The following is a 24,847-nucleotide window of genomic DNA, read 5'->3' as shown; positions in this document are numbered from 1 at the left end:
GGATTTTTCATACATACAAACTTACGCGCGACAAATATTACCTTCCCGAGTCAAATAGGTAAAATATATCATCAAGTAATTCTCTCGGAAAAAAATGTTAACAAAATATGTTTATATACTAGTATTTGAGCAATGTAAACACGTTGTAGGTGCGATGCCGCCGGAGCACGAGGATTATTACGGATTCACGCGATTCGCCATGGAACTGAACGAACTGGAGCCCGGCATGAAGGATGTGCTGCCACACACAGATACAAGGCTTAGGTAACATCTGCACACATAAATATCCCTTAGTGTAACTAAGGAAAATAGGAAATATATGAAAAACTCACACTTTTTGGTGTACAGTCAAACCTGGATATGCTAGAGATAAAAGGATCGCTTTATATTTCTCGTTAGTTTCTTTCTAATCAAAATTTCTCGCATGTGGAGGTCATCCGTAGGGAATGGTCAATGACGCTCGCTTATAGAGGTTTGACTGTGTTACACTTAGCTTTGCAAAAGTTGTAACTACGGCTAATGTCGATAGATTTTGGTCCTTCAAGCAGGACATATCTTAATACTTTGGAAAATCTTTTGTAAGACTTAATATCACTTCCTAAGTATTGTATAATTGCAGGCCGGACCAGCGCGCGCTGGAGGAAGGTGATGTGGACAGAGCGGAGCAGCTGAAGCACCAGCTGGAACAGGCGCAGCGCGAGCGCCGACGTGAGGCACCAGACCACACGCCCGCTTGGTTCCGGTCAGTTTACAATGTGACGGCACTATTTTTCTGACACTGCAATTTTATTTATATGATTTTAGACAATATTAGTTACAATCATTTGGAGCGAATGGCGCACTTTTATTACCAAGTCAAGTGTTAGATCGATTAGTAAGGGTCATGAGCGTTGATATTTTAATAAGGCTAGTGTTGCGGCGATACACCGGCACAGTATCGGTTTTATTCCTAACAGTATAGATAGTTCAACAGTATAGTATTTTTGTTTAATTCCGCGCAGACGAAAATGTAGCAAGAGCAAGTATGTGATAGTGGTTATTGTTGCAGAAAAGTGACAGAGGGTGGCGAGGAAGTTTGGGTGTTCACAGGAGAGTACTGGAAGGAGCGCGAAGCTGGCTTCCCCGGACTGCGCGTGCCTGCCATCTGGTGACCGCGTCTCGCTATACATGTACGTACATATTACTAATTAATTATTAATTATAAATGCGAATGTATGAATGGATGTTTGTTACTAAGTATTTCCAGAACAGCTGAATATATCTTACTGAAATTTGACAAACACATAGGCTACTAATTAAGTTGTCTACTTCCGCGCGAACTGAGCCCTCGCTGAAAGTATAACACCGCGAACTGACCTGACTGTACATATACAGAATACACGCTTAGACAAAAAAGAAATATAACTTTTTTTAATTACGTCCGTAGAAACTAACGTTTATGGTTGAAAATGCTTAACTACCCTACATTTAATTGTATTTTCTCATTTCAGCGTATACCGGCTTGCGAGCTACTCTGCTAGCTTCTTAGCTTCGGCACACGAATATAGCCTCTAATATTTCTTAACTATTCCTTATATTGTACTAAATTAGTTGAAGACATAAGGGCGAGATTTGTATAACATTGATTACGTAAAGCTTATTGTCACAATAGACACTGTAATAGTTCCTTAGTACAGGTTTAGTTACAGGAAACACTAACTAAGGCACTTATCGTTGGTTTCTGACAACGAAATTCGTCTTTATATGTTTTATAGAGATATTTGGCCTCAGAAACCTACGGTTAGTCTACTTAAACATTCACTCAGTGTATATTTGTATTAAATCTACATTAAGGGACTCCTATAATGACCAGTTAATGAATATGAGTTTGGTGGAAACTACATAAATTATATTTCATGCTAAAAGTATTTCGTATTTTACCATTTTGATATTTTTGTTAAGTTCATATAAATATTTGGACTTGAATTTTATTATTGTTGGTTGTCTTAACTTTATTAAAGTTTTGAATTACTAAGTCTTGTCTCTGAATACAATTTAACTATGAGTCTGTAAAATTATCAACTACACAGGATGTTCTAAAATTTTATTCAATTTCAAAACACCCTGTAAATCCAGATTTCATAATTTAAAAGTAACTATCAATGCAAATTTATTTTAAATATAAAATCTATGTTTATTGACTTATTTTGTCCAATAGCGTCAACATTTTGATGCACTGTCTACCTCAAAAACGTAAAAGGCGTAATAAAACGTCTTTAAATATTTTTTTTTGTAAAAATTCTTTCAATTTTAAATTTTGCTTATTATATAAAGGGCTTTCTATTATTTGTATAAGAACCTTTTTCTCTTAACTTCTCGTCTAGTGGAAAAGGACATGAAATATTTATCAATGATGTTGTAAATACAGTGTGTTTCTAAATTACGGCTGTGAAATGTGAAATTTTCAATAGCTTTTTTTATTTATTTTAAATGTATTTAATATTATTTGTTTTAATTTCCTAAAAATAGGAAGCAAAAACTATCTTTTACAACGTCAAAGACGTTTTGGCATAATACTAATATCAAACGCTAAAATCGTCACGGAATAAAAAAAACACTTTTTACAGCTGTCAAAGTGACGTTAGTGACGTAAATCAAGTTTTTAATTCCAAACGATTTGGTATATATCGATATAAACTTTTTTTTTATTTTCTATGATGTTTATTGCCTTGTTAACGGTCAAATTAAGCTTAATAATTTATGATATTAAATAATGAATTAAATAGAATATAACTAACGCCATTATATAAAATAATATACTTATTGTGGGTTTCTAAGACTAAAATATCTATATAAAATATATCGTCAAAACAGATCACAATATGTTTTAAATGGTGATTTTGTCCTCAGAAACCCGGTTTAATGATAATTTCAATGCAATATAAATGAACATGTAAAGTTTTGCAACATGCTGTGAACTGTCAATTGCGGAAGGCTGTTAAGTAAAGTTTACACTGCACAAAATCATTCGAGAGTTTTTAGTACTACATGGAGATTAATAAAACTATAACCGTGGGTCTCCACTGCGGATAATAGTTTCAAGATAATTAAAGGGTTACCTGATGTATTGCAGTGGAAACGCACTTTAAACAAAGCTTAAATATCTAATAATAATAGTACAAATGAATAGTGTTGAAATTAGTATATTAACCCGAAAGTTACAGGATGTTCCTTTTATAATTTTTAATTTCTTAATATTCGTAGAATAATGTGCCTTATGTACTTTTCAAAGGTTTAAAATAGATGCTAGCTAATATATCTAAACTCCATGTAGTACTTGGATTTTGACTGCAGTGGTACTTGTATTAATATTGTTTTTTTTATATAATAATGTGGCAAACGAGCGAGCGGTCACCTGAAATCGCTGAAATAGCGAAGTGACTACCCATAAACATACGCAATTGCATATGCGTTGCCTACCTTTAATCGACAGAGCAGAGGATGCACAGAAAGAAAATATATTCCCTTTCCATGCATTCTCTCATCCGGAAAGTCCACTTGCACGTTCCATCATTTCCTTATAAGAAAAAAGGTGGGAAGGGAAAGAGGTCTAAATTAGGCCTCCGGGACGCCTGTTGTCTCTGTCTTGTCAAAGCGTGTGAAAGAGATGACAATATTAATACAATTGTCACCGCAGTTAACTCTTGCTTGCTATGGCGGCTAAGCGCTTTTGGTATAAAATTCTTCTCTATAAACCTATAGGATATATTTGATGTTGTTGATAGTTGTTAGGTTTTATCGTGATTTTTCATCGCTGAAATAAAAACATAATTAATTTCTCTTTAAAAAAAAATATGGTTATATGTTTTTGTACTCGTGTTTCCGTGAAAACTCACGCTTAGGGTTTTTGTATAATATATTGTGTGATGTTTTTTTTCTTAATAATTAACGCTTCATTGACAATTTTTATCATCCTGTATATATTGCTCTCTTTTTTTTTTCTTTGCAGTTAAAGATTTAAAGGTGTTAAGCTTCTTTTCTTTATTAATAATTGCTTTTTTTTATTTAAAAGTACTAATAAGAAATTTCCTTGTGTATTCAAAATGTGTTAAGTGTACATTTTTCTAATTTTTTAAGCATTTTAAAAGCTTAAAAAGTATAGATTTTTTTTTTATTTATTTGTTCTAGTCATAACTTTTTAAAGTATGATTTCTAGAACTTATGTGATAGTTTTCTTAATCCATGTCAATACGTATATAATATGTTATTTACTATTTATGTATTTATATACTAATGTTATAAATAGGAATGATTTGATTGTTTCCATTAAATACGCTACGAAACAGAAAGGATTTATAAAGTTCTTTCACTGTTGGGAAGCTACACTATCCATGTTTGATGTTGGATTTTATTATTAGATTTTTTTTAATTATGCGCGGACAACGTCAGGTGCAACTACTTGTCATATAGCTTTAGTGCTAATTCATCACCAAGGGGCTCGGAGCATACACTAAGTTAAGGGTGATTAGGCCATAGTCAACCACCGCTGGCCAAGTGCAGTGACTTCACACATATCTTTGAATTTCTCAGATATGTGCAGAATCACGATGTTTTCCTTCCTAAGAATGTCGGATAAATGTAAATCGGAAATCGAAAAACACATTGGTACATGGCGGGATTCGAACCCAGGACCTGTAGATTACAAGTCAAATGCTTGACCACTGAGCCACCGACGCTCTATAATGCTACAGTATGTTGTTTATTATTTATATTTTGGGATAAAATTTGACAATGAAGCGTATCATTCCTTTTTGTACAAGTACGGGTTTTTTTGGTTGTTTTTTTTTATAGTACCCAGTATTTTGGAGTCACGTGTAATCTTTAAAATATTATAATACTGTCACTTAAAGACAATAAGGATGTTTCTTGTATAATATTGTTAATGTTACTGTTATGGATAAAATATATTGAAATTAAAAAAAAATGCAGCTTGGTATTTTTAAAATTTTATCAAATATGCACATTGCTATCATGTTTGGCCTATTTTGAAAGCAATTATAATAATAATTACAATTTTTTTTTAAATATAAGTGAGTTTTTTTTTATGAAATAAAGACAAAATCAAACCTCGTAATACGTTGGCATTCCAACTGTTTACAATTGTTATATTTTTTTTTAATTCGTTTTTAGTATTTTTTTTTTGTTTAATAAGCTTTATAATGCAATTGTGTATTTGTGATTTCATTAAATGACATTTAGAGTCAATTGAATTTTTTAAATGTTTTATTTTGTTAGCTTTGGCTGTATGGTCAGAAGACCTTTGCCCGCTTAGCGAAAAAAAATGTAACTGTCATTAATGTCAAAAGTTGTTTTTTTTATGTTTTTTTTTATTTTGTTATTTAATGCAATGTAATCGTGGTTTTTTTATGTACAATTTATTCAATGCTTTTTAAAGTACTTAATATACTGTTGTAAATGTAATATTTATTTCAATTTTACTGGTGCGCTGTTTTTTTTTTATTGTACAAAAAATTTTTTAAGCTGTGAATTCCAGTTTTGACGTAATTCGATTATATGTTTAAGAATTTTTAATTATTAACTTTTATCATAATTATGGGGATAGGAGTAATCGGTGATATTGTAAAATCTTTTTCAATGTATATTTACATAATGCAGTATAAGTGCCTTTTTAACATTTATTTTTCGTGTCCAAGAGAGAATTAATAGGTAGATGGCTCTAAATAATAATTGTATCATTTTTATATAAATAAACACACAGATAAACAACGATAGAAAATACTGATGAACATTTATTTCTCTTTTTACAGTAAAAAAAAAATTAAACAGTACAAATAAATGTTATTTTGAAGTGGCTATTATTTTTTTATAAATTTAATGTGTTCAGGTCGTTTGCTTCTACATATCTGAGAGCCTATCACGAATATTTTCGATACGCACCTTCGTAACGTTATTGATAAAGTATGTCAAAATTTGTATGAGATTTAAACTGATATATAAACACCGCTAAACACTCACGTAAAATTACCGTCCCGTGGCGGCACCGACTAGTTTCCTATATACCTATATACGTGAGTGTTTAGCCGTGTTTATATATCAGTTTAGTATAATGTCTCACGAAAGTTTGTATGAGATTTTTTGGTGTATTATACGCCCATTGCGGCGCTGCACAAATTTTATTTCAAATTTTGTCGATGACGTTACAAAATCGTTCTCACGAATATTCGTGCTAGGTCCTTGAGTTTACGAATCGATTTGTTAAATCGAAAAATGACAAGCAACATAAAATATCATTTAATTAATCTACGTAGTGTTGATAAATGACTAATCAGTTATTAATTAATTAATATTTTTCAATATATTTACATTAATTTAATAATTACAAAACATAAAGTATCTGAAGTGAAGTTCGACAATTTTGTTTTTTTTTTCTTAAGTCAAATGTCATTTATTAACACTGCCCAGCCAAATAACCTAATTGAACTCACTTACTAAAATAATTATAAGGAAAGTTATATACAAAATAAATTGTCTTATTTATTAATGAAGGCTTCTCAATAAGTAACTATAGGCTAACGCGACAGCAAGTTACCGTGCTACAAATAAAATTTTGTTATGTGGTTTTGTTTAATAGCTGCATATAAGAAAATAAAGAAAAGTTCGATTTAATCAGCCTTTTATTTACTTAAATACCATTTTTATGTAACTTGGGTTTGGGAGAAGTAAAACAGTATCCTAATGTATTCTTCAATTAAGTTTACATACGATGAGAAAAATAAAACATCATTTACACATTATTTACTTTCAAATAAGAAACGACATATCACAATCTTAAAACGAGATAATTTCAGTATTTTATAATTTGTACATGGATATCCATGCTTTAAAATGTTAATGTGAAACGGAACGTAGACGTACGTTCAAAAATCTTACAGTTAGTGCTTTGCAACACAAATGTGTTTGTAGAATTTCAATAAAATAAAAGTTTTATCAAAACTACGTTCAAAAAAAGTAACATGTTTGTTTCAGTTTCGTCAATTTTAAATCACAAGCGATTAAACTATTATATTATAAATTATTCTAAAAGTTTCAGAACGCATTTTATCAAACAATGATTTGGCAAGTTGATTAGAAATAAAGAAAGAAAGAAAAGCATAGTGCTAACACCAGTTTGTTTAATTCTAAAGCTTTAATACTTTTAAGATCTTTTTTATATCACATTTTTACATTATTCAAAGTACAAAAACTAAATGTTACGTAATCCGATAAAGTGATATTTCAATTCAAACAGGTAAACAGTTTGAACTTAGCGCTCTAGATTACACGTTATTTTTATCTTATTTGTTTTGTATATTGTCATTATTAATATTTATGTAAGCTATCATGTTAATACTTAATATATTTCCTAAGTTAGTAACTACAGTTAAGTGTTATCCATTGAAGTATGCAGGTAACTGACCTAAATTTATTTGTCGACTAGAATTTTTTTATTACTTTTTACTTTTACGATATTAAAATGTAAATAACGGATGTAATTATTGCACAAATAAGATTGCAGAATCGCTATACTTTAATATCTTGTCAATCATTATGAACATTTTTAACCATTAAACATTGTATAGGTTAGCTTCTCTATTCAAACTAAACTTGGTCATTAATTTATAGCATTAGTTAATAGTCATAGATGCAATGGTTTCTGCGACTCTGCATTGTATATTGCACATACTAAGTACATTTAATACATTCCAGTCTGCAGAATGTCAACTGCAGCGATGAATGTGAAGTTCCACTATGGGCTGACAGCATCAGACCCGGAAACACATCCGGTGCTGATTGTGGGCCAGGCCACACATCTGAATACACTTACATGGCAAGATGTACGCTGTAAACTTGAACCCAGAGTTACTGAAGAGGTACTAATTATTATTTAATTTATAATTAACTAGCTATTGCCCGCAACCCTGTCTGTGGAGGATTAAAAAAACTTAGTAAATAGCCTAAGTAATTATAGCTATGATCCTTAAAGTGTAATTAATCTATTATATAATACACACGGATTATCTTCATTATATTGAAGTCTTTTTTATAGTTAAAGAATTAAATTTTCTTCCCCCTTAGTTACAGCAGTCATCATAAGAACTATAATTCAACTTACATCTGTGTTACTGTATGTACAGTGTATGTTTGTCACATAATGTTTTTTTTTTCTCAAAGAAAATGTTCTGCGTTCAAGCTACTGTAATATTATTGTTCCGTATAGAGGTCCCCCACTTGTGGAGCTAGGCCATTAGGACAAAACAACAACTTTTTTGGTGCCCATGTTGACCGTTGCACATAGACATAAGCAACTGCATATGCATTGCCTACCTTAAATCGAAGGAGGAGAGGATGAAAAATCTTCCCTTTCCATGCATCCTCTCATCCGGAAAGTCCACTTTCACTTCCCATCCTCAACTCTCTTTTATATCAATTCAGACCCACGGTAAACAATAAAATAACTATTCCATCCAGGTATGGCAACGAGGACTAACAGTAGTATCTGGTGGTGATTCTTGCGAGCTATGGCCTCGTGGAGCATCACTCGCCGCACTACCTGCCCGGCGTTCACGTCACGCAGCACCCTCTAGAGGCCATGCTCTCTCCAAGATTGTGAAGAATGGACAGCGCGGTAATGCTAGCGAGGAATTTGTTGTGGTGAGTTATAATCATGTGTAACTCAAATGAAATAGATGACCTGTAGATCAGCTCACAATTGTGTGATGCAGATCACTGGTTTACAATTCAGCTCAATTTGTATTTGCATAGAGTTATGTCTTCCGAGCGGCGATCTGCTAGTCACCAAGCAACTCGAGGCTTGTCGACTTGCATAGTTATAGAATTTTGCGATGAGCTATGACCTGCCTATTTAGTTGTTGAATTGCAACTCAACAGTTCAAGTCTGTGTGACTTAAACTTTTGAATCAATTCAAAACTGATTTACGCATGTCTAGTTGTAGATATTCAATTAATAAAGTGACACTAAGATTATTATGCAAGTCAACATGTTAACTTGTGGGTTTCTGAGACCTAATGTCCATTTCAAACATATAGATATCTCTATTTTGTCAAAGACAGGGATGACAAAATGTTTTATACAACAAATCATACCTCAGAAATCAACCATGAATTTCTTATCTATAAATATACAATTGCAGTTTATACAATCTGAAGAATCAACATGTTGATAAAGGAGTTTCTATATACCTAATACTATTTTATAGTTGGTATGTCGCAAACAAGATGTACTGGCCAGTGCAGTAGCAATCGCCCGCGCGGTGCCTCAGTACTCGGCGCGTACGGACTCCGCCCCACTGGGCTCCTCGCCTGCGCCTCCTGAGCGCAGGGACCTTACTGTTGAGATTGTACTGGTCGCTGATGAGAAACGAGGTAAGTACTACGATATGTTCTTCTTGGCTTGATAATCCCTACCCTAATCCATTAACCGTGAGTTTCTTAAACTAAAATCTATGTTAAAACATATTATCGCAGTTTTGTCAAAGGTGATGTGGTAATTAGATAATTATGGTCTCAGAAACTTACCATAGGTCAGCATTTTTCAAAGTGTGCCAATTAAGGTCTAGGGAAGGTTTAAAATGTGACAAAAATCGCCGGAAACTAATAGCTTTTTTTGCATTATACGCGGACGGAGTCACGGGCGACAGCTAATGCTATATATTTATGTTTATAGAAGGTGAATCCGATGAGGAAGAATTGGGTGTTGTGGATTCAGTACTGCAAGAGACAAGTCTAAGTGATGGTGAGGTGCGGACACTGCAGCGGCTTGCAGATATGACACGTCTCGCTGCACGCATCACTGACACACCTGCTAACATCATGAATGTTGACAATATTATTGAGGTCAGTATACAATCCAACTGGCACTCCGGAGAAGATAAATCAAAGGGTACTTCATCAAAATCAACTTAATTGTTAAAACTTTAATATTGGTATAAGCAAGGAATAATCTGTTGTAAGAAGGGATGGAAAGGGGTAGTGCATTACATAGAAGAGGGGATGTAAAGGAAGGGGAATCTTTTTTTTGTCCGTCCCTTTTCTGTCATTTGCCCGTATGCAACATGTCTGCAACTGTGGATATCTATGGGCATTGGTCACTATTCGGCACATAATTGTGTACTTGTGAGAAACATTACCCTCAAGAGACTAACTTACTTAGATATAGGATAGTCACATGGTTAAAAAAAAGATTATTTTTGACTAATATTTAAATAATTTAACAGGAGGCGTTCACAGTGGCAAAAACCTTGAACATAGCAGAACCAACAGTGATCAGGGGCGAGGAGCTACTAGCTCGTGGTATGGGCGGATTGTATGGGGTGGGGCGTGCGGCTGCCCAGGCCCCCGCCCTGGTCTGCCTGTCGTACCTTGCGCCCGGGGCGTCACAGTCCGTGGCGTGGGTGGGGAAGGGCATAGTATACGACACCGGCGGTCTCAGTATTAAGGCAAGGGTATGTTTTATTATTGTGATGTCTTGTTTAGAGGCAATTTCCACTAGCGATTGCTATCTCTATGTATATCATTTCCACTGGGTTTTAAATATAACACAGATTCTTAAGTCGTAATATAGAGATTTTCTTGTATTTATGCTGTGCCCGCGACTCCATCTGCACTAAATTGAAGAAAAAAAACAGTCACTATCCTATATGTTCTTCCAGACTATGTTCTAGCTGTTCGGGAGATACCTTCAAACAAACATCCATCTAAACATTCGCATTATTACTAGCTGTCGCTCACGACTCCGTCCGCGTGGAATGAAAAAAAAAATTAACCAGTTCCCGGCAATTATTAGAATTTTTCTCACCTTTTAAACCTTCCCTAGACCTCGACAAACATTTCAAGACCAAGATAAGATAAATCCCTTCAGCCTTTCTCCAGTATTAATGTGACTAACGAACAGTATTTAATTTTATATATATAGATTAATAAGATATATGTTGTATGTACAGAGTTCGATGGTTGGCATGAAGGGTGACTGTGGTGGGGCTGCGGGTGCTCTTGGAGCCTTTGCTGCCTTTGTGTCGGAGCAGCCTGACATCAACGTACATTGTGTGCTTTGTCTAGCTGAGAATGCTGTCGGACCTAATGCCACCAGGTAACACCATGAAAAAATATTAACAGAAATTTAAAAAAAATAATTAGTAGACTGTGTTCTTCCGGACTATGTTCTATATGTATGGCATATTTTACCAAGGTCTATAGAGCCGTTCCGGAGATATCTTCTAACAAACATCCATTTAAATATTTGCATTTATAATATTCCTAAGATTTATATCAATATGAAATAAAAAAAAACAATACAACTAACAAAGATTTTAAAGAAAATTAAAATTGCCCCAGAAGGGGTAAAATTTTTAAGTTTTTAAAAAATGTCATTTATTTTTTTTAATACTTAGAGGGGAATTTTTATTTTATTTTTCCGGTGACCCTTGTAACCACCCCTATCATCCCCCTTCGTATGTACGTAACCTTTTGGGACACCTTGTAATTGTGATGCGTAAACACAAGTATTAATGAAAAATTATATTAATTGTTACAATTATTGTCATTTAAAACACAGCTAAACTTGTACTTGTCAAATTGATTAAAATCATTTTGATGTTAATGGCGACTTAAAAGCCGTGTTTTATTTATGAATCTGCAAACTCTAAAAATTTCAAAAGACACTTTATTTATTTATATTTTGTTAACAAAACACTTTGAATGTTCCAGACCTGATGATATCCATCGCCTGTACTCTGGCCGTACTGTTGAAATCAATAACACAGACGCTGAAGGTAATACAACATAATTAACTTAAATATAACACTAAAAAGCTTACATAGCTGTTGCCGACGACTCCGTCTGCGCAGAATTAAGAAAAAAACTTTATAGCTTATCTTCCAGACTATGTTCTACATGTATGCCAAATTTCAGCAAGATCCATGCAGCTGATCTGGAGAGAACTTCTAACAAATATCAATCATCCACACAGAAGACAGGCGTCAAGTGGAAGCAATTCCGCGTTTCGTCTGATGAGTGTGCGTCCCGGAGGCCAAAATTAGTCCTCTTTCCCTTCCCACCCTTTTTCTTATAAGGAAAGGATGGGAAGTGGAAGTGGACTTTCCGGATGAGAGGATGCATGGAAAGGGAAGATATTTTCTTTCTGTGCATCCTCTCCTCCGTCGATTAAAGGTAGGCAACGCATATGCAATTGCGTATGTCTATGGGCAACGGTCACTTCGCTATTTCGCCGCTCGCTCGTTTGCCACCTTATGATATAAAAAATAATTTATACATTCGCAGTTATAATATTAGTAAGATATCTTTAATTATCAGTAGTTATGTATGTCAGGACTATAGTATAGAGGTCCGTGGTCTCTGCATACCCCTCTGGGTTACATGCGTGATTATATTTGTTTCCAGGTCGTCTAGTACTGAGTGACGGCGTGGTGTACGCACAGAGAGACCTCAAGGCAGATACTATTGTGGATATCGCCACTTTAACTGGTGCTCAGGTTAGTTAGATTCTATTTTTTTTATCTAAGTCCCTCCCCTGGTAATCTCCCTCCTTCCGTCAGTATTTTCTATCTTCTCAAATGTGTTTTAATATAAATCATACATTTTCTGACAATATTCAGCATTGATTTTCATTTTAATGCACCTCGTCAATCTGCCCTGGCCCTGGCCCTGGCCTATCAGTAGATTTAGACCAGACCAGGGCTAAAGGCCTTGTCACTCTTCTATGGGGATGTATCTATGTTTTTTTAATTATATATTCTGTAGAACCTATTTATCTTGTTATTGTAGAATTATTTAATAAATGCATGAAAACATTTTTTATTTTTCTAATGTAATTTACTAGAAGTCACCCGTGACTGCCCGCGCGGTAAAAAAAAAATTAGTAACCTGTGTTCTTCCAGACTGTACTATATTTATGTCGAATTTCATCAAAATACATTGAATCCAGAGATATCTAACAAACATCCATCCATACATTCGCATTTATAATATTAATAAAGTATCCTGACAGGGCACAGCGACTGGAAAGTACCACGCGGCGATAGTATCAAACTGTGGAGGTTTAGAACGTCGCTGTGTGGTGGCGGGGCTGCGCTGCGGCGAGCTGACACATCCTCTGCCGTACGCACCAGAGCTGCACTTCCCGGAGTTCACCAGCGTTGTTGCTGATATGAAGAATAGTGTCGCGGTATGTTATACCATCAATCTTTATCCTTAAGGAGGTTGACACAGTACATGCATCTGTATCAGCCGTCATGTCTGAATATACCTTCTTATGCATATCCTCTCGCGTCATAGTAAGAGATCGAGGATATCTGAACTGGGTATAAGTTAAATTATGACAGCTCAGTAGCGCCCCCATGTCAACTTCAAAAAATGTCATAAAATGACATTTTCTGTACCTAAACAGGTTTTATATATATTCTGACTAAACCAACGATAGAAGCGCCTCTGATCAGTTCAGATATCCTTGTTTGATATGTGACTGTATAGTCTCGTCTCAGAAACCTTCACTAATGTATGTATACAGGATCGTAACAACGCGCAGCCATCCTGCGCTGGCCTGTTCGTGTTGTCGCACCTCGGCTTTGACTTCCGAGGAGGCTGGCTGCACATCGATATGGCTGCGCCTGCGCACTCGGTAACTATCCACCTCCCTCAAGGCACATACTCCAAAACCCACTTAACATAAAAATTTACTACTTGTAGTCAATCATTATAATACTTGCTGTTGCCCGCGTTTTCGTCTGCGTAGATTAAGAAAAACTTAGTAAGTATCCTATGTGTTCTTCCAGACTCTACCTTTGTGTCAAATTTCATCGAGATCCATGCAGCGGTTTTTAGATACCATCGAACAAACATCCATACATCAAAACATTCGCTTTTATAATATTAGTAATATTAACATTTCTATGTCAGGGTGAACGTGCTACTGGTTACGGTGTGGCGCTTCTCAACGTGTTGTTCGGTGCTCACTCCTCCAGCCGACTGCTGCGCGCTCTCGCACCACCCACGAAATGACGTCACACACCGCCCTCACCCCCAACACCTACCCCCTGGTGACGAATGTGACGTCACTGAATCCTCACCAACATCAGTAGTGACGTCATCACAGCATTATCATGCAAACCCTCCCTTAACAACTATGATAAACATGCACCCCTTAACTACCTTACACCATCCCCTACGAGCCCCTACCCTCTCATCCTTTAACTTTGGTTAGTTTCCATCATCCACAACGATCCCCCACTTCCTCATAATCATCCGTGATGTCATCAAAGCCATGACGTCATGCTGACAAACAACCCCCACATATAACAACCCTAAAACTTTGTCCAAATTAAGCATAAAGCAACCAGAAAATAAATCAAATCTCAAAAATTCAATATAAAAATTTGTACTTAAAAAAATCTGATAATTTTCAATAGATTTTGTATTTTTAGATTGAAAACAGAAAATATAGATATTAGAATTAAGTATACAGTGCCTCGTCTGATATATTTTTAATAATTTAATAACAATCATAATAAAATTAAATATTTAAGTACAATTAATTTGATAAAACACAAGTATTTTTTTAATTGGGGCTAATAAGTTTTGAAGGTAAAAAAGTAAAATGTAGGATTTTTATAGACGTAATTTGTAACCGAAATAAACATTTTTACTTAGTGAAATTATAATAGAAAAGTAAAAAAAATGCTGCCCTAAAGTATATCTAAGAAAATTATAGATTTTTTTTAAGAATTATTAAAGGTAGATTTTTTTACTAAAATTACTAAAAAGATAGACTAAGTTCACTACCATTACTTTAGTTTTATTATTCTAAAAATGACGTCTTTTTTAATTAAATTTTTAATTTTTTTTATAGTACAATTGTCCAAAATCAAGGCATAATCAATCTTTTAATATATTAATATGCATTTTTTCATTTTATTGTGCATTTTGACTTTTTTTTTTACATTCTTTTTACTGTTCTTTTTTTTTGATATACGAAAAACACGCGACCATGTGTTCAATAGAGCCAAATGTATTGTTTCGAGTTCATTTCTTTAGTATTTAAGTAAAAAATTGTAGCAATAATTTTGAATAGAAAGTGTTTCGGTATTTGCTATTTCTTGATTAAATGACATGTTGAGTAATTTGTGGTTTTTTTCCTAAGAATTCCAAAAAAACCTTTTTAATTTGATTCAGCTTTTTTAACTTTAATCTGTGGGAATTTTGTGGGAGATTGAAATAAAAAAACAAATAAATTTGGTTATTTGAGTTTATGGGTCGGTTCACCAATAATATTGAACAATTCAATGTATATAAAAGCAGATAAAATCCAAACTTTTTTTTTGTATACAATACAATGTAAAATTTCGACTTGGTCATCAAAATCTGAGTAGACAAAAAAATAAATGCACCTAGCTCGCCTTATACATGGCAACATTACAACTTTTTGGCAAAAACCTCGTAACAAAGATATATAGCGCCTTAACACGTAATTTTAGTAATAAAATTAATCCATAAATAAATTCTGTTCGACCTTACAATGTTAAAAAAATAAATTAACCTTCATAGTAAAAAGGTATTACTTTCGAATTATATTAACTATTATGACTGAAATATTAATGATATAAAAAGCACTACTTAGATAAAAATGCTTAAAAACAAAGCGCGTACAAATTACTTATTGCTCTACGCTGGCAGATGGCGCTATCGCCCGATATGTAGTACAAAATTATTTTAGCAACACTAATAAATCTGGAAAAGAGGCTACAATTTTTACATAATACACACGCTATTTCATGACTTTATAACAAATCAGTTGATTGAAAACATCGTAGTCGACTATAAAACATACGATCTTCAGAAATGAATAAGAAATTGTATTGTCTAAAATCGTTTTATTGCAAATGGTAAGGCGCAGACGATGTTCGATTGTGCAATTCATAAATCCCTGACTCCGGTGCCGTAGTTTGCGCCGCCCGCTCTGTTCAGCGCGTCCTTGAATTGATCGATGTCTATTTCAGCTTGGCTCTCCAACTGCAACTCCACTGCGAAATTCTGAAAAGAAACACGAGAAATAATAAAACAATTTTATTTATATCAAGAAAATAATGCACAAAACGAAACGTTTTAGTTAACGATTAAATGGTTGACAGTTGACAACTGTCATCTGTCACGCAAATTAAACGTTTTCAAAAGTAAACAATTTGAATTTGATGAAAGTAAATAATATAAAATGAAAGAATTACTAAACAAAGTGCCGTGTAGAGAAAAACAACTAAATACTTTATTAGATTTGTTCGGAGAATATGATGAACCGTTACCATATTCTATATTTATCAGCGGAAGTATGGCGACCGGTAAAACTTTATGTTTGACCAATGTACTGGATTATTTGCGTTATAAACACATAACCATCGATTGTATTGAATGTTATTCACCTAAAATCATCTTCGAGACAATACTTGCTGGCCTACAAGACGACGATGTCGAAACAAAATGTGAGACATTGTCTGACCTTACGAATTACATGAACAAGTTTGGTGACGATAAAATAACTTATGAACCTATCATTATCATTTTCGATCGAGCTGAAAGACTGAGGACAATGGATCAGACATTAATGTGTACATTTTTACGTCTGCGCGAATTTTGTAACCTAAATATTTGTACCGTTTTCGTAACGCATTTAGCTTACGACAACTTTTACTTTAAAATAGGCGCTCTAGAGCCGATTCAGATATTCTTTCCTAATTACACAAGAGATGAATTATTTAAGATTATTATTTTAAATCATAAAACATTTATAGATCAAATGTTAAGTCAACATAAAATAGAAGAGGACATATCAAATGAACTCGCTGAGAAACAATTATTTGCTAACTTTTTAAATGCATTTCTAACTGTATTCTACAGACCTTGTAGAGATTTAATAGAACTGCAGCACATGGCACAAATAAATTTCATCAAATACTGCGAACCAATAATTAGAGAAGAAATCAAAGCAAGTGATGTGGATAGACTTTGGCGTCACATAACTCCTGTACTAAAATCCAGTTTAGCGCACTTATATCTTAGAATCAGTGAAGGAAAACCTGTATCACCTAGTAAAGAAAACAAAACTGAGCTACATAAACTTTACAACTTTGAAAATTCATTAAAAGAGGAACTGATGTCTACAAAAACATTTGCACAAAGTTTCGAACTGCCTTATTATGCTAAATTTCTTCTAATAGCTGCATATCTAGCTAGCTATAACCCTCCAAAAGAAGACAAGCGTTTATTCATGAAGAATCATGGGAAACAACGAAAAAGATTACAACAGGTTAAAGCCAAAGCAAAAGTAACTGAGAAACTGACTACTCAACTTGGCCCTAAAGTTTTCACACTGGACAGACTGTTGGCAATATTCTATGCTATTCTAGAAGAGAAGATTGGTCTAACGAGTAACTTATTAGCTCAAATAGCAACACTTGTAGAGTTAAAATTAATTGCAGGAAGTAAGGAGATAGATTTAGACACAGCAAAGTACAAATGCATTGTGGGATACGATTTTATAAGTGCTGTCGCGCAAACTGTCGATTTTAATGTTAGCAAATATTTATATGACTTTATATAAATTAACTAAGCATTAAAACTATGAGAGGAAAATAAAAATTAATCTACAGTTTATTCAAAATCAAGCAGCCTGTACATTTTTAGAATATACCTTTATCATGTTTATTGTATATTTTCTTAATAAACATAGAAAAAAATGATGGCTTTAATTTTTACATACTTCCTATATACTATTACTTAAGATATGGATCACAATAGTCAAATGGGCACTATATCCAGTTAACATTATTCCAGTCCAGTGGTTGAAAAACTGGATTGTAAAGGAAATAATGTAAAAAACTTCACTGAAATATATTGTGTTAAGTTATACATTATTCCAATTTTAATCCAGCACCGATTTCAATCGCTGGACTGGAATTATGTGAACCGGACATTAGACTTTAAGGGCTTAAGTGTAGAGCTACGTGTATACTCACAGATATGATGTCTTTGACGATAGCCTTGTCGGTGGACATCTTGGCGCGGTTGATGACCGACACGTTGGGCCCCACCCACGCCACGAACATGAACTTACGCCGCTTCGACATCTCGTCGCCCATTTGCAACCTAAACGAATCGTAGTACCCTCATTTTAAATTACAGTTGAAAAGGCGAGAAAATTCTGTATGCGAGATGTACGCCAAATAATAGAATATACTTAATTAATTATTTCTAACTACCTCAACTCTTGACATCTCCCCCTCCCAGGTCATACCTACTATGACTTGAGGACAGGACACAAGGGTCCGACTTTCATGCCCTTTTGTTACCTGAGGTATCCGAAGGCGCGTTCATCGTCAGCGAATTGTTTGCGGAACTCGGTGAAGTCACTGCCGCGAGCAGAGCACACGATTCTGGAGCCTTCGAACTTGAACACCGCCCTAGCAACAAACACTAAAATTAGATCCCCTTTTCCCCTGGCACTACTAGTCGCGTGAATATTTTCCTGCGACGCACGTATTTAACGGTTTCGTTTTCTCCCGACTTACATACAAATAGGAACTAGTCAGTAGCTGCTAGTCTTGTAGTGGAATAGGGGTTTAATTCAACTCACCACTCAGTGGGCGTGCCATCGGAGCGCACGTCTTCGTAGGCTGCGCGTATCGTGTCCCGGTCGAGGCCGGTTGTCATGGCGACCTGGTGGGCAGGAGAAAAGACTTAATATTCCATTGATATTAATCAATAATTCATAATCCAAAAACTTTCGGCAATGTTCTAAAAGTACATCAGGTCAGGATTATTGATTTCAGAATTCTACTGGAAGATCTTTTGAAATTTGTCTTACTTTCTCATCAATGTGACAGTGATATGAAACATAGTACAAACTACCTTTGAGGAGGAAGAAACCTCAGAATGACAAGACTCGACATCCTGTACGTCATCACTGGGACAAGAAATGTCTTCCTTTCCCTCCTTTACGATAGCGTATAATTCGTCTATACGTTTCTTCAGAAGACAAACATCGCTTTTGATATTCCTTTTATCTGTAGATTTCTCCTCCAGTGAGCTAATTTTCTCGGAAAATTGAGATACGATACTACGTAACTCCTCCATATTTTGATTGAGAACTTCGAATTTTGTTAAAATATTGTTTTGGTTATTGGATAATTTTGCGATATGATCTTTGAGTGTTTGAAAATTACCCTCCACATGGTCAGACTGGCCATTCGTACTCATATTTGTTATATTTCACGGAAATCTTAGAATAAATTAAACTTTGTACATGATTCAAAGAATACTTTAGAATTCAGAGGTTTTAAGACACAATCTATTTTATTTCATTGTTGATTTTGACGTTTATTACTTTTTTTTATATTATAGTGTCAAAATCTTGCCAGATTTTGATGGATGAGGTCGTCAAGGCGTAGGTTGTATGTCTACAGAGTAATGAAAAATGTTTTAAGTGAATCTTTTTACTTGCACCATGACATTTAATATTTAAGAGCTTTAACGGTATAAAACTTTGCCTACCCTTTTAGCATTGTAAGGCGTGACGTGACGCCTCTTTTGTGCCTAAAACGTTAGCCTTGAGCCTATTTAAAAAAATAATGTTTATATTTGTTTTGGGAGTGAGAACCATAAAAGACAAATCAATAAAACATTTGTTTGTTGTTGAGATCCAAAGCAGTTTATTTGTTTTCTACTCTACATGAAAGGAATGCAAATAAGCTGAACAGTCGCCTCCCCGTGAAGTGGAGAGTGGACTGATGGAAGTCATTACAACACGCCGCCGCGAAGACGGAGCACCAAGTGCAGAGTAGACTCCTTCTGGATGTTGTAGTCCGAGAGTGTACGGCCATCCTCCAACTGTTTGCCGGCGAAGATAAGACGTTGCTGGTCTGGGGGGATACCTTCCTTGTCTTGGATTTTGGCTTTAACATTCTCGATGGTGTCCGAAGGCTCCACCTCCAAGGTGATGGTCTTGCCTGTCAAGGTCTTGACGAAGATCTGCATACCACCACGGAGGCGAAGTACCAAGTGAAGTGTGGACTCCTTTTGGATGTTGTAGTCCGAGAGTGTACGGCCATCCTCCAACTGTTTGCCGGCGAAGATGAGACGTTGCTGGTCTGGGGGGATACCTTCCTTGTCTTGGATCTTGGCTTTAACATTCTCGATGGTGTCGGAGGGTTCCACTTCGAGAGTGATGGTCTTTCCCGTTAAGGTCTTAACGAAGATCTGCATACCACCACGGAGACGCAGTACCAAGTGGAGGGTGGACTCTTTTTGGATGTTGTAGTCAGAGAGTGTACGTCCATCCTCTAGCTGTTTGCCGGCGAAGATCAATCTCTGCTGGTCTGGGGGGATGCCTTCCTTATCTTGGATCTTGGCCTTAACATTCTCGATGGTGTCAGAAGGTTCGACTTCTAAGGTAATGGTTTTGCCAGTCAAGGTCTTGACAAAGATCTGCATACCACCTCGCAGACGTAGTACCAAGTGGAGTGTGGATTCCTTCTGAATGTTGTAATCGGAGAGTGTACGACCATCTTCTAGCTGTTTGCCGGCGAAGATGAGACGTTGCTGGTCTGGAGGGATACCTTCCTTGTCTTGAATTTTGGCTTTAACATTCTCAATGGTGTCTGAGGGTTCCACCTCAAGGGTGATGGTCTTGCCAGTCAAGGTCTTCACAAAGATCTGCATACCACCTCGCAGACGTAACACCAAGTGGAGGGTGGACTCTTTTTGGATATTATAATCGGAGAGTGTACGACCATCTTCTAGCTGTTTGCCGGCGAAGATGAGACGTTGCTGGTCTGGGGGGATACCTTCCTTGTCTTGGATCTTGGCTTTAACATTCTCGATGGTGTCGGAGGGTTCCACTTCGAGAGTGATGGTCTTTCCCGTTAAGGTCTTAACAAAGATCTGCATACCACCACGGAGACGCAGTACCAAGTGGAGGGTGGACTCTTTTTGGATGTTGTAGTCAGAGAGTGTACGTCCATCCTCTAGCTGTTTGCCGGCGAAGATCAATCTCTGCTGGTCTGGGGGGATACCTTCCTTGTCTTGGATCTTGGCCTTAACATTCTCGATGGTGTCAGAAGGTTCGACTTCTAAGGTAATGGTTTTGCCAGTCAAGGTCTTGACAAAGATCTGCATACCACCTCGCAAACGTAGTACCAAGTGGAGTGTGGATTCCTTCTGAATGTTGTAATCGGAGAGTGTACGACCATCTTCTAGCTGTTTGCCGGCGAAGATGAGACGTTGCTGGTCTGGGGGGATACCTTCCTTGTCTTGGATCTTGGCTTTAACATTCTCGATGGTGTCAGAGGGTTCCACCTCGAGGGTGATGGTCTTTCCTGTTAAGGTCTTCACAAAGATCTGCATTCCACCTCGCAGACGCAATACCAAGTGGAGTGTGGATTCCTTCTGAATGTTGTAATCAGAGAGTGTACGTCCATCCTCCAACTGTTTACCGGCAAAGATGAGACGTTGCTGGTCTGGGGGGATACCTTCCTTATCTTGGATCTTGGCTTTAACATTCTCAATGGTATCTGAAGGTTCAACCTCCAATGTGATGGTCTTGCCAGTCAAGGTCTTAACAAAAATTTGCATGCCTCCTCTCAAACGAAGCACCAAGTGTAGTGTCGATTCCTTTTGGATATTGTAGTCCGAAAGTGTGCGACCATCTTCGAGCTGCTTACCCGCAAAGATAAGACGTTGCTGATCTGGGGGAATGCCTTCCTTGTCTTGAATTTTGGCTTTTACATTTTCAATTGTGTCCGAGGGTTCAACCTCTAATGTGATGGTTTTGCCTGTCAAGGTCTTCACAAAAATCTGCATACCACCACGCAGACGGAGTACCAAGTGAAGTGTGGATTCCTTCTGGATGTTGTAGTCAGACAATGTTCGTCCGTCTTCCAGCTGCTTGCCGGCAAAGATCAATCTCTGCTGGTCTGGGGGGATGCCTTCCTTGTCTTGGATTTTTGCTTTGACATTTTCAATTGTGTCAGAGGGTTCCACTTCTAATGTGATGGTTTTGCCAGTCAAGGTCTTGACAAAGATCTGCATACCACCACGCAGACGGAGTACCAAGTGAAGTGTGGATTCCTTCTGGATGTTGTAGTCAGACAATGTTCGCCCGTCTTCCAGCTGTTTGCCGGCAAAGATCAATCTCTGCTGGTCTGGGGGGATGCCTTCCTTGTCTTGGATTTTTGCTTTGACATTTTCAATTGTGTCAGAGGGTTCCACTTCTAATGTGATGGTTTTGCCAGTCAAGGTCTTGACAAAGATCTGCATACCACCACGCAGACGGAGTACCAAGTGAAGTGTGGATTCCTTCTGGATGTTGTAGTCAGACAATGTGCGTCCATCTTCCAGCTGTTTGCCGGCAAAGATCAATCTCTGCTGGTCTGGGGGGATGCCCTCTTTGTCTTGAATCTTGGCCTTAACATTTTCAATTGTGTCCGAAGGCTCCACCTCCAAGGTGATGGTCTTGCCCGTCAAGGTCTTCACAAAAATCTGCATCTTGTAATTGTAATCTGTAAACAATTGATGAATACATTTAATATTTTGACTTATAAAATTTGTTTACTATAATAGAACAAAGAACAATGGATGAATAGTTCTTTATAATTATTGAAGTTATAAGCAAAGCTATTGTTTAGCTAATATTGGATGACTATCAACGAAATATAAATAAATATTAAACAATCAAAATGAATAACAGGAAGAAATGGAAGTAATTTGGGTTACAATTGCATCATTGAAAAATTCTTTTTTCTCATATTTGAAAGTTGTAGAATCATTTCTACCAGATCGAATTTATGTTAAAATATTTTCTTTACCTATATCAAACGTTATAATCTAAATACTGCTGTGTAAAATGCAAACAATGACTTTCAATAATACAAAACGAACAAAAGAAAGATGGCGGATCAAGTGAGGTTCATATGTCGTATATCGTAAAAATCTGGCAAATCCTAGAAATTATTAAATTAATATCCGTGATTACCTAATCAATTACATACCTTGAATTCAAAATATGAAGAATTTGAATTCAATTACTAATACTTTACCAGAAAAAATTATGATTCAAGACAAAGAAATGAGATATAAAGAAATTAAGAGTGACTAACATTGGATTTTATTAGATTATAGTACGATATTTGCTTTTACATTTCGAAATTTACTCTGAAACAAAGGCTTGTTTCATCAGAAAAAAGTAATCAATACCTTGAACCACGTCAAACAAGATGGCGCACGATGAATCTAAATGCGCAATAACAAAATGTAACCCAAATTACTTCAATACTAGTAAAATACATCAGGACTTACCTTTTCACTAGAATTTATCCAATAACTAAAATTTCTAAATAATAATCAGCAACTTTTTAAAAATTATACAATGATCACACACGATGTCTGTCACACGTCTTGTTCCTTTTTCAATTCTCTCGTAAATGCAAGTGCGGGAGGAGGGCGAACGTTTTTATACAGCACAAAAATGCGTCGATCAATACGTTGTCCGACACGACGAACCCCGACCGAAGCCGATGATCTCTAACCTCTCTCGCTCGATCACAAGCAAAATGAGCGAGACAGTAAGATTGGAACGTTCTAGATCGAACACGAAGTTCTCCTTTGTGACGCACTGTGGAAGTACATAACTACAGTGTTCATGAAACGAAAACAAAATATAACATTTTTATATTGTTTTTTTAATGTAATAAATCACGTAAGATTAAAGATAACGTTTATTCAAATGTAATTCATTAATTGCAGATTCAGTTTTATTAAATTATATTAGCGTATAAAGAATAACTTCTAAATTATTATGCCTATTTAAGTAGTAATCTAATTAGGTGATACAATTAGAACATATTAATCATATTATATACATGTTACATGTTTATATTTAAAGTAGACATATAAGAAACGATGTAAGTCCAAGTTTTACGTAACGTAAATCAATAAAACCTTTTTACTAACATCTGCATACAGTATATCGAGATAAATAAAACACACTTGTAATACCAGTATCTTTGTTCAAATACATACATGAAAATACAAACAATTAGCTAAAATAGATTTTTTTAAGTTATTGGTAAATTTCGAAATTCAAGAATTCTAACGATATTTAGGTACTTAACGGTACCTACGACAATTTTTCGGTTAAAATAACAGCAAATTTAGTCCATCCAATTAGTCCAATGAGGTCAAATAATTTTACCGTTTAATTCAGAAAAATAGCACATAAAGTTCGATTTATTAATAATTTCATCATAACAATTTACTTATTGCATCATATAGGATTTTAATATGGATGAGTCATAGATTTTACTTCTCCGTAAAATAGGTTATAGTTAGGTTTAAATAGAAATTTGTTTTTAACCCAATTTTCTATGTATAGTTAACACTATTGAGTTTAGGAAGCTATTTTCTAGAACCTGTGAGATAATTGATTTGCTTTGTATAATACGACAGCGACAGTCTTATTACTATGCATCTTATTATTATAAATGCGAAAGTTTAGATGGATGTTTGTTAGAAGGTTCCTCCAGAACGGCTGCATAAATTTGGATGAAATTTTATAGATGTAAAATAGTATCTAAACAAAGACAATAAGGTTTTTTAATTTCGCGCAGACAGAGTCGCAGCAAAATCTATTAAAAGATAAATACATTGGAAATGTTTTTGCATGTGCGAAGACGGAACATTCACCTTCCCGGTATTATGGAGGTCATAGACATTATTTCTAAAAATGAATTCT

General features: G+C 35.4%; 5 protein-coding genes across 12 annotated transcripts in view; 3 read left to right on the top strand and 2 right to left on the bottom strand.

Moving 5' to 3' along the window:
- LOC106116396 (oxysterol-binding protein-related protein 6) overlaps window positions 1-1,679 on the top strand; it is a 31,410-nt gene extending 29,731 nt beyond the window's left edge. For 3 of the 4 annotated variants that reach the window (XM_013310223.1, XM_013310222.1, XM_013310221.1), the window contains exons 22-25: window positions 150-264; window positions 620-742; window positions 1,049-1,169; window positions 1,491-1,676. In XM_013310223.1, coding sequence (XP_013165677.1) covers window positions 150-264; window positions 620-742; window positions 1,049-1,151 — 341 coding nt within the window. In that variant the 3' untranslated portion in view covers window positions 1,152-1,169; window positions 1,491-1,676. Of the gene's footprint in view, window positions 1-149; window positions 265-619; window positions 743-1,048; window positions 1,170-1,490 lie in introns of all 4 variants that reach the window. The other variant, XM_013310224.1, reaches the window with a different exon arrangement.
- Window positions 1,680-7,116: 5,437 nt separating this feature from the next.
- On the top strand, window positions 7,117-14,452 carry grsm (probable aminopeptidase NPEPL1 granny smith protein). Of its 3 annotated transcripts, none has more exons than XM_013310246.1 (12): window positions 7,117-7,288; window positions 7,747-7,910; window positions 8,509-8,691; window positions 9,258-9,423; window positions 9,725-9,894; window positions 10,275-10,502; window positions 11,001-11,146; window positions 11,764-11,828; window positions 12,457-12,548; window positions 13,064-13,240; window positions 13,583-13,693; window positions 13,972-14,452. In XM_013310246.1, exons 2-12 carry the CDS (start codon window positions 7,755-7,757, stop codon window positions 14,071-14,073), a joined length of 1,596 nt encoding a protein of 531 aa, XP_013165700.1. In that variant the 5' UTR covers window positions 7,117-7,288; window positions 7,747-7,754; the 3' UTR covers window positions 14,074-14,452. The 3 variants fall into 3 exon arrangements, with proteins under 3 accessions (XP_013165700.1, XP_013165699.1, XP_013165698.1); XM_013310245.1 differs by lacking the exon at window positions 7,117-7,288 and adding an exon at window positions 7,321-7,447 and having other exon boundaries at window positions 10,275-10,496; XM_013310244.1 differs by lacking the exon at window positions 7,117-7,288 and adding an exon at window positions 7,322-7,447.
- Window positions 14,453-15,298: 846 nt separating this feature from the next.
- Window positions 15,299-24,847, bottom strand: part of LOC106116278 (coactosin-like protein) — a 28,163-nt gene continuing 18,614 nt past the window's right edge. The window contains exons 1-5 of one of the 3 annotated variants that reach the window (XM_013310040.1): window positions 18,970-19,454; window positions 18,695-18,777; window positions 18,411-18,521; window positions 18,078-18,207; window positions 15,299-16,101 (exon numbers count right to left, since the gene is read on the bottom strand). In XM_013310040.1, coding sequence (XP_013165494.1) covers window positions 15,985-16,101; window positions 18,078-18,207; window positions 18,411-18,521; window positions 18,695-18,777; window positions 18,970-19,317 — 789 coding nt within the window. In that variant the 5' untranslated portion in view covers window positions 19,318-19,454 and the 3' untranslated portion in view covers window positions 15,299-15,984. Of the gene's footprint in view, window positions 16,102-18,077; window positions 18,208-18,410; window positions 18,522-18,694; window positions 18,778-18,966; window positions 19,455-24,847 lie in introns of those variants that run through there. The other 2 variants (XM_013310039.1, XM_013310041.1) reach the window with 2 other exon arrangements.
- Window positions 16,122-18,055, top strand: Orc5 (origin recognition complex subunit 5). The gene has a single exon (XM_013310038.1). The coding sequence runs from the start codon at window positions 16,280-16,282 to the stop codon at window positions 17,660-17,662; it is 1,383 nt and encodes a 460-aa protein (XP_013165492.1). The 5' UTR covers window positions 16,122-16,279; the 3' UTR covers window positions 17,663-18,055.
- On the bottom strand, window positions 19,755-23,562 carry LOC106116276 (polyubiquitin-C). The gene is made up of 2 exons (XM_013310037.1): window positions 23,413-23,562; window positions 19,755-22,616 (listed from the first exon to the last, which is right to left on the bottom strand). Exon 2 carries the CDS (start codon window positions 22,600-22,602, stop codon window positions 19,858-19,860), a length of 2,745 nt encoding a protein of 914 aa, XP_013165491.1. The 5' UTR covers window positions 22,603-22,616; window positions 23,413-23,562; the 3' UTR covers window positions 19,755-19,857.

Source organism: Papilio xuthus, unplaced genomic scaffold (genome assembly GCF_000836235.2).
Source record: "Papilio xuthus unplaced genomic scaffold, Pxut_1.1 DF827756.1, whole genome shotgun sequence".
In the NCBI taxonomy this organism is placed as follows: Eukaryota; Metazoa; Arthropoda; class Insecta; order Lepidoptera; family Papilionidae; genus Papilio; species Papilio xuthus.
The sequence above is the reverse complement of the archived record's forward strand: the minus strand, read 5'-3'. Positions and strand labels throughout refer to the sequence as shown.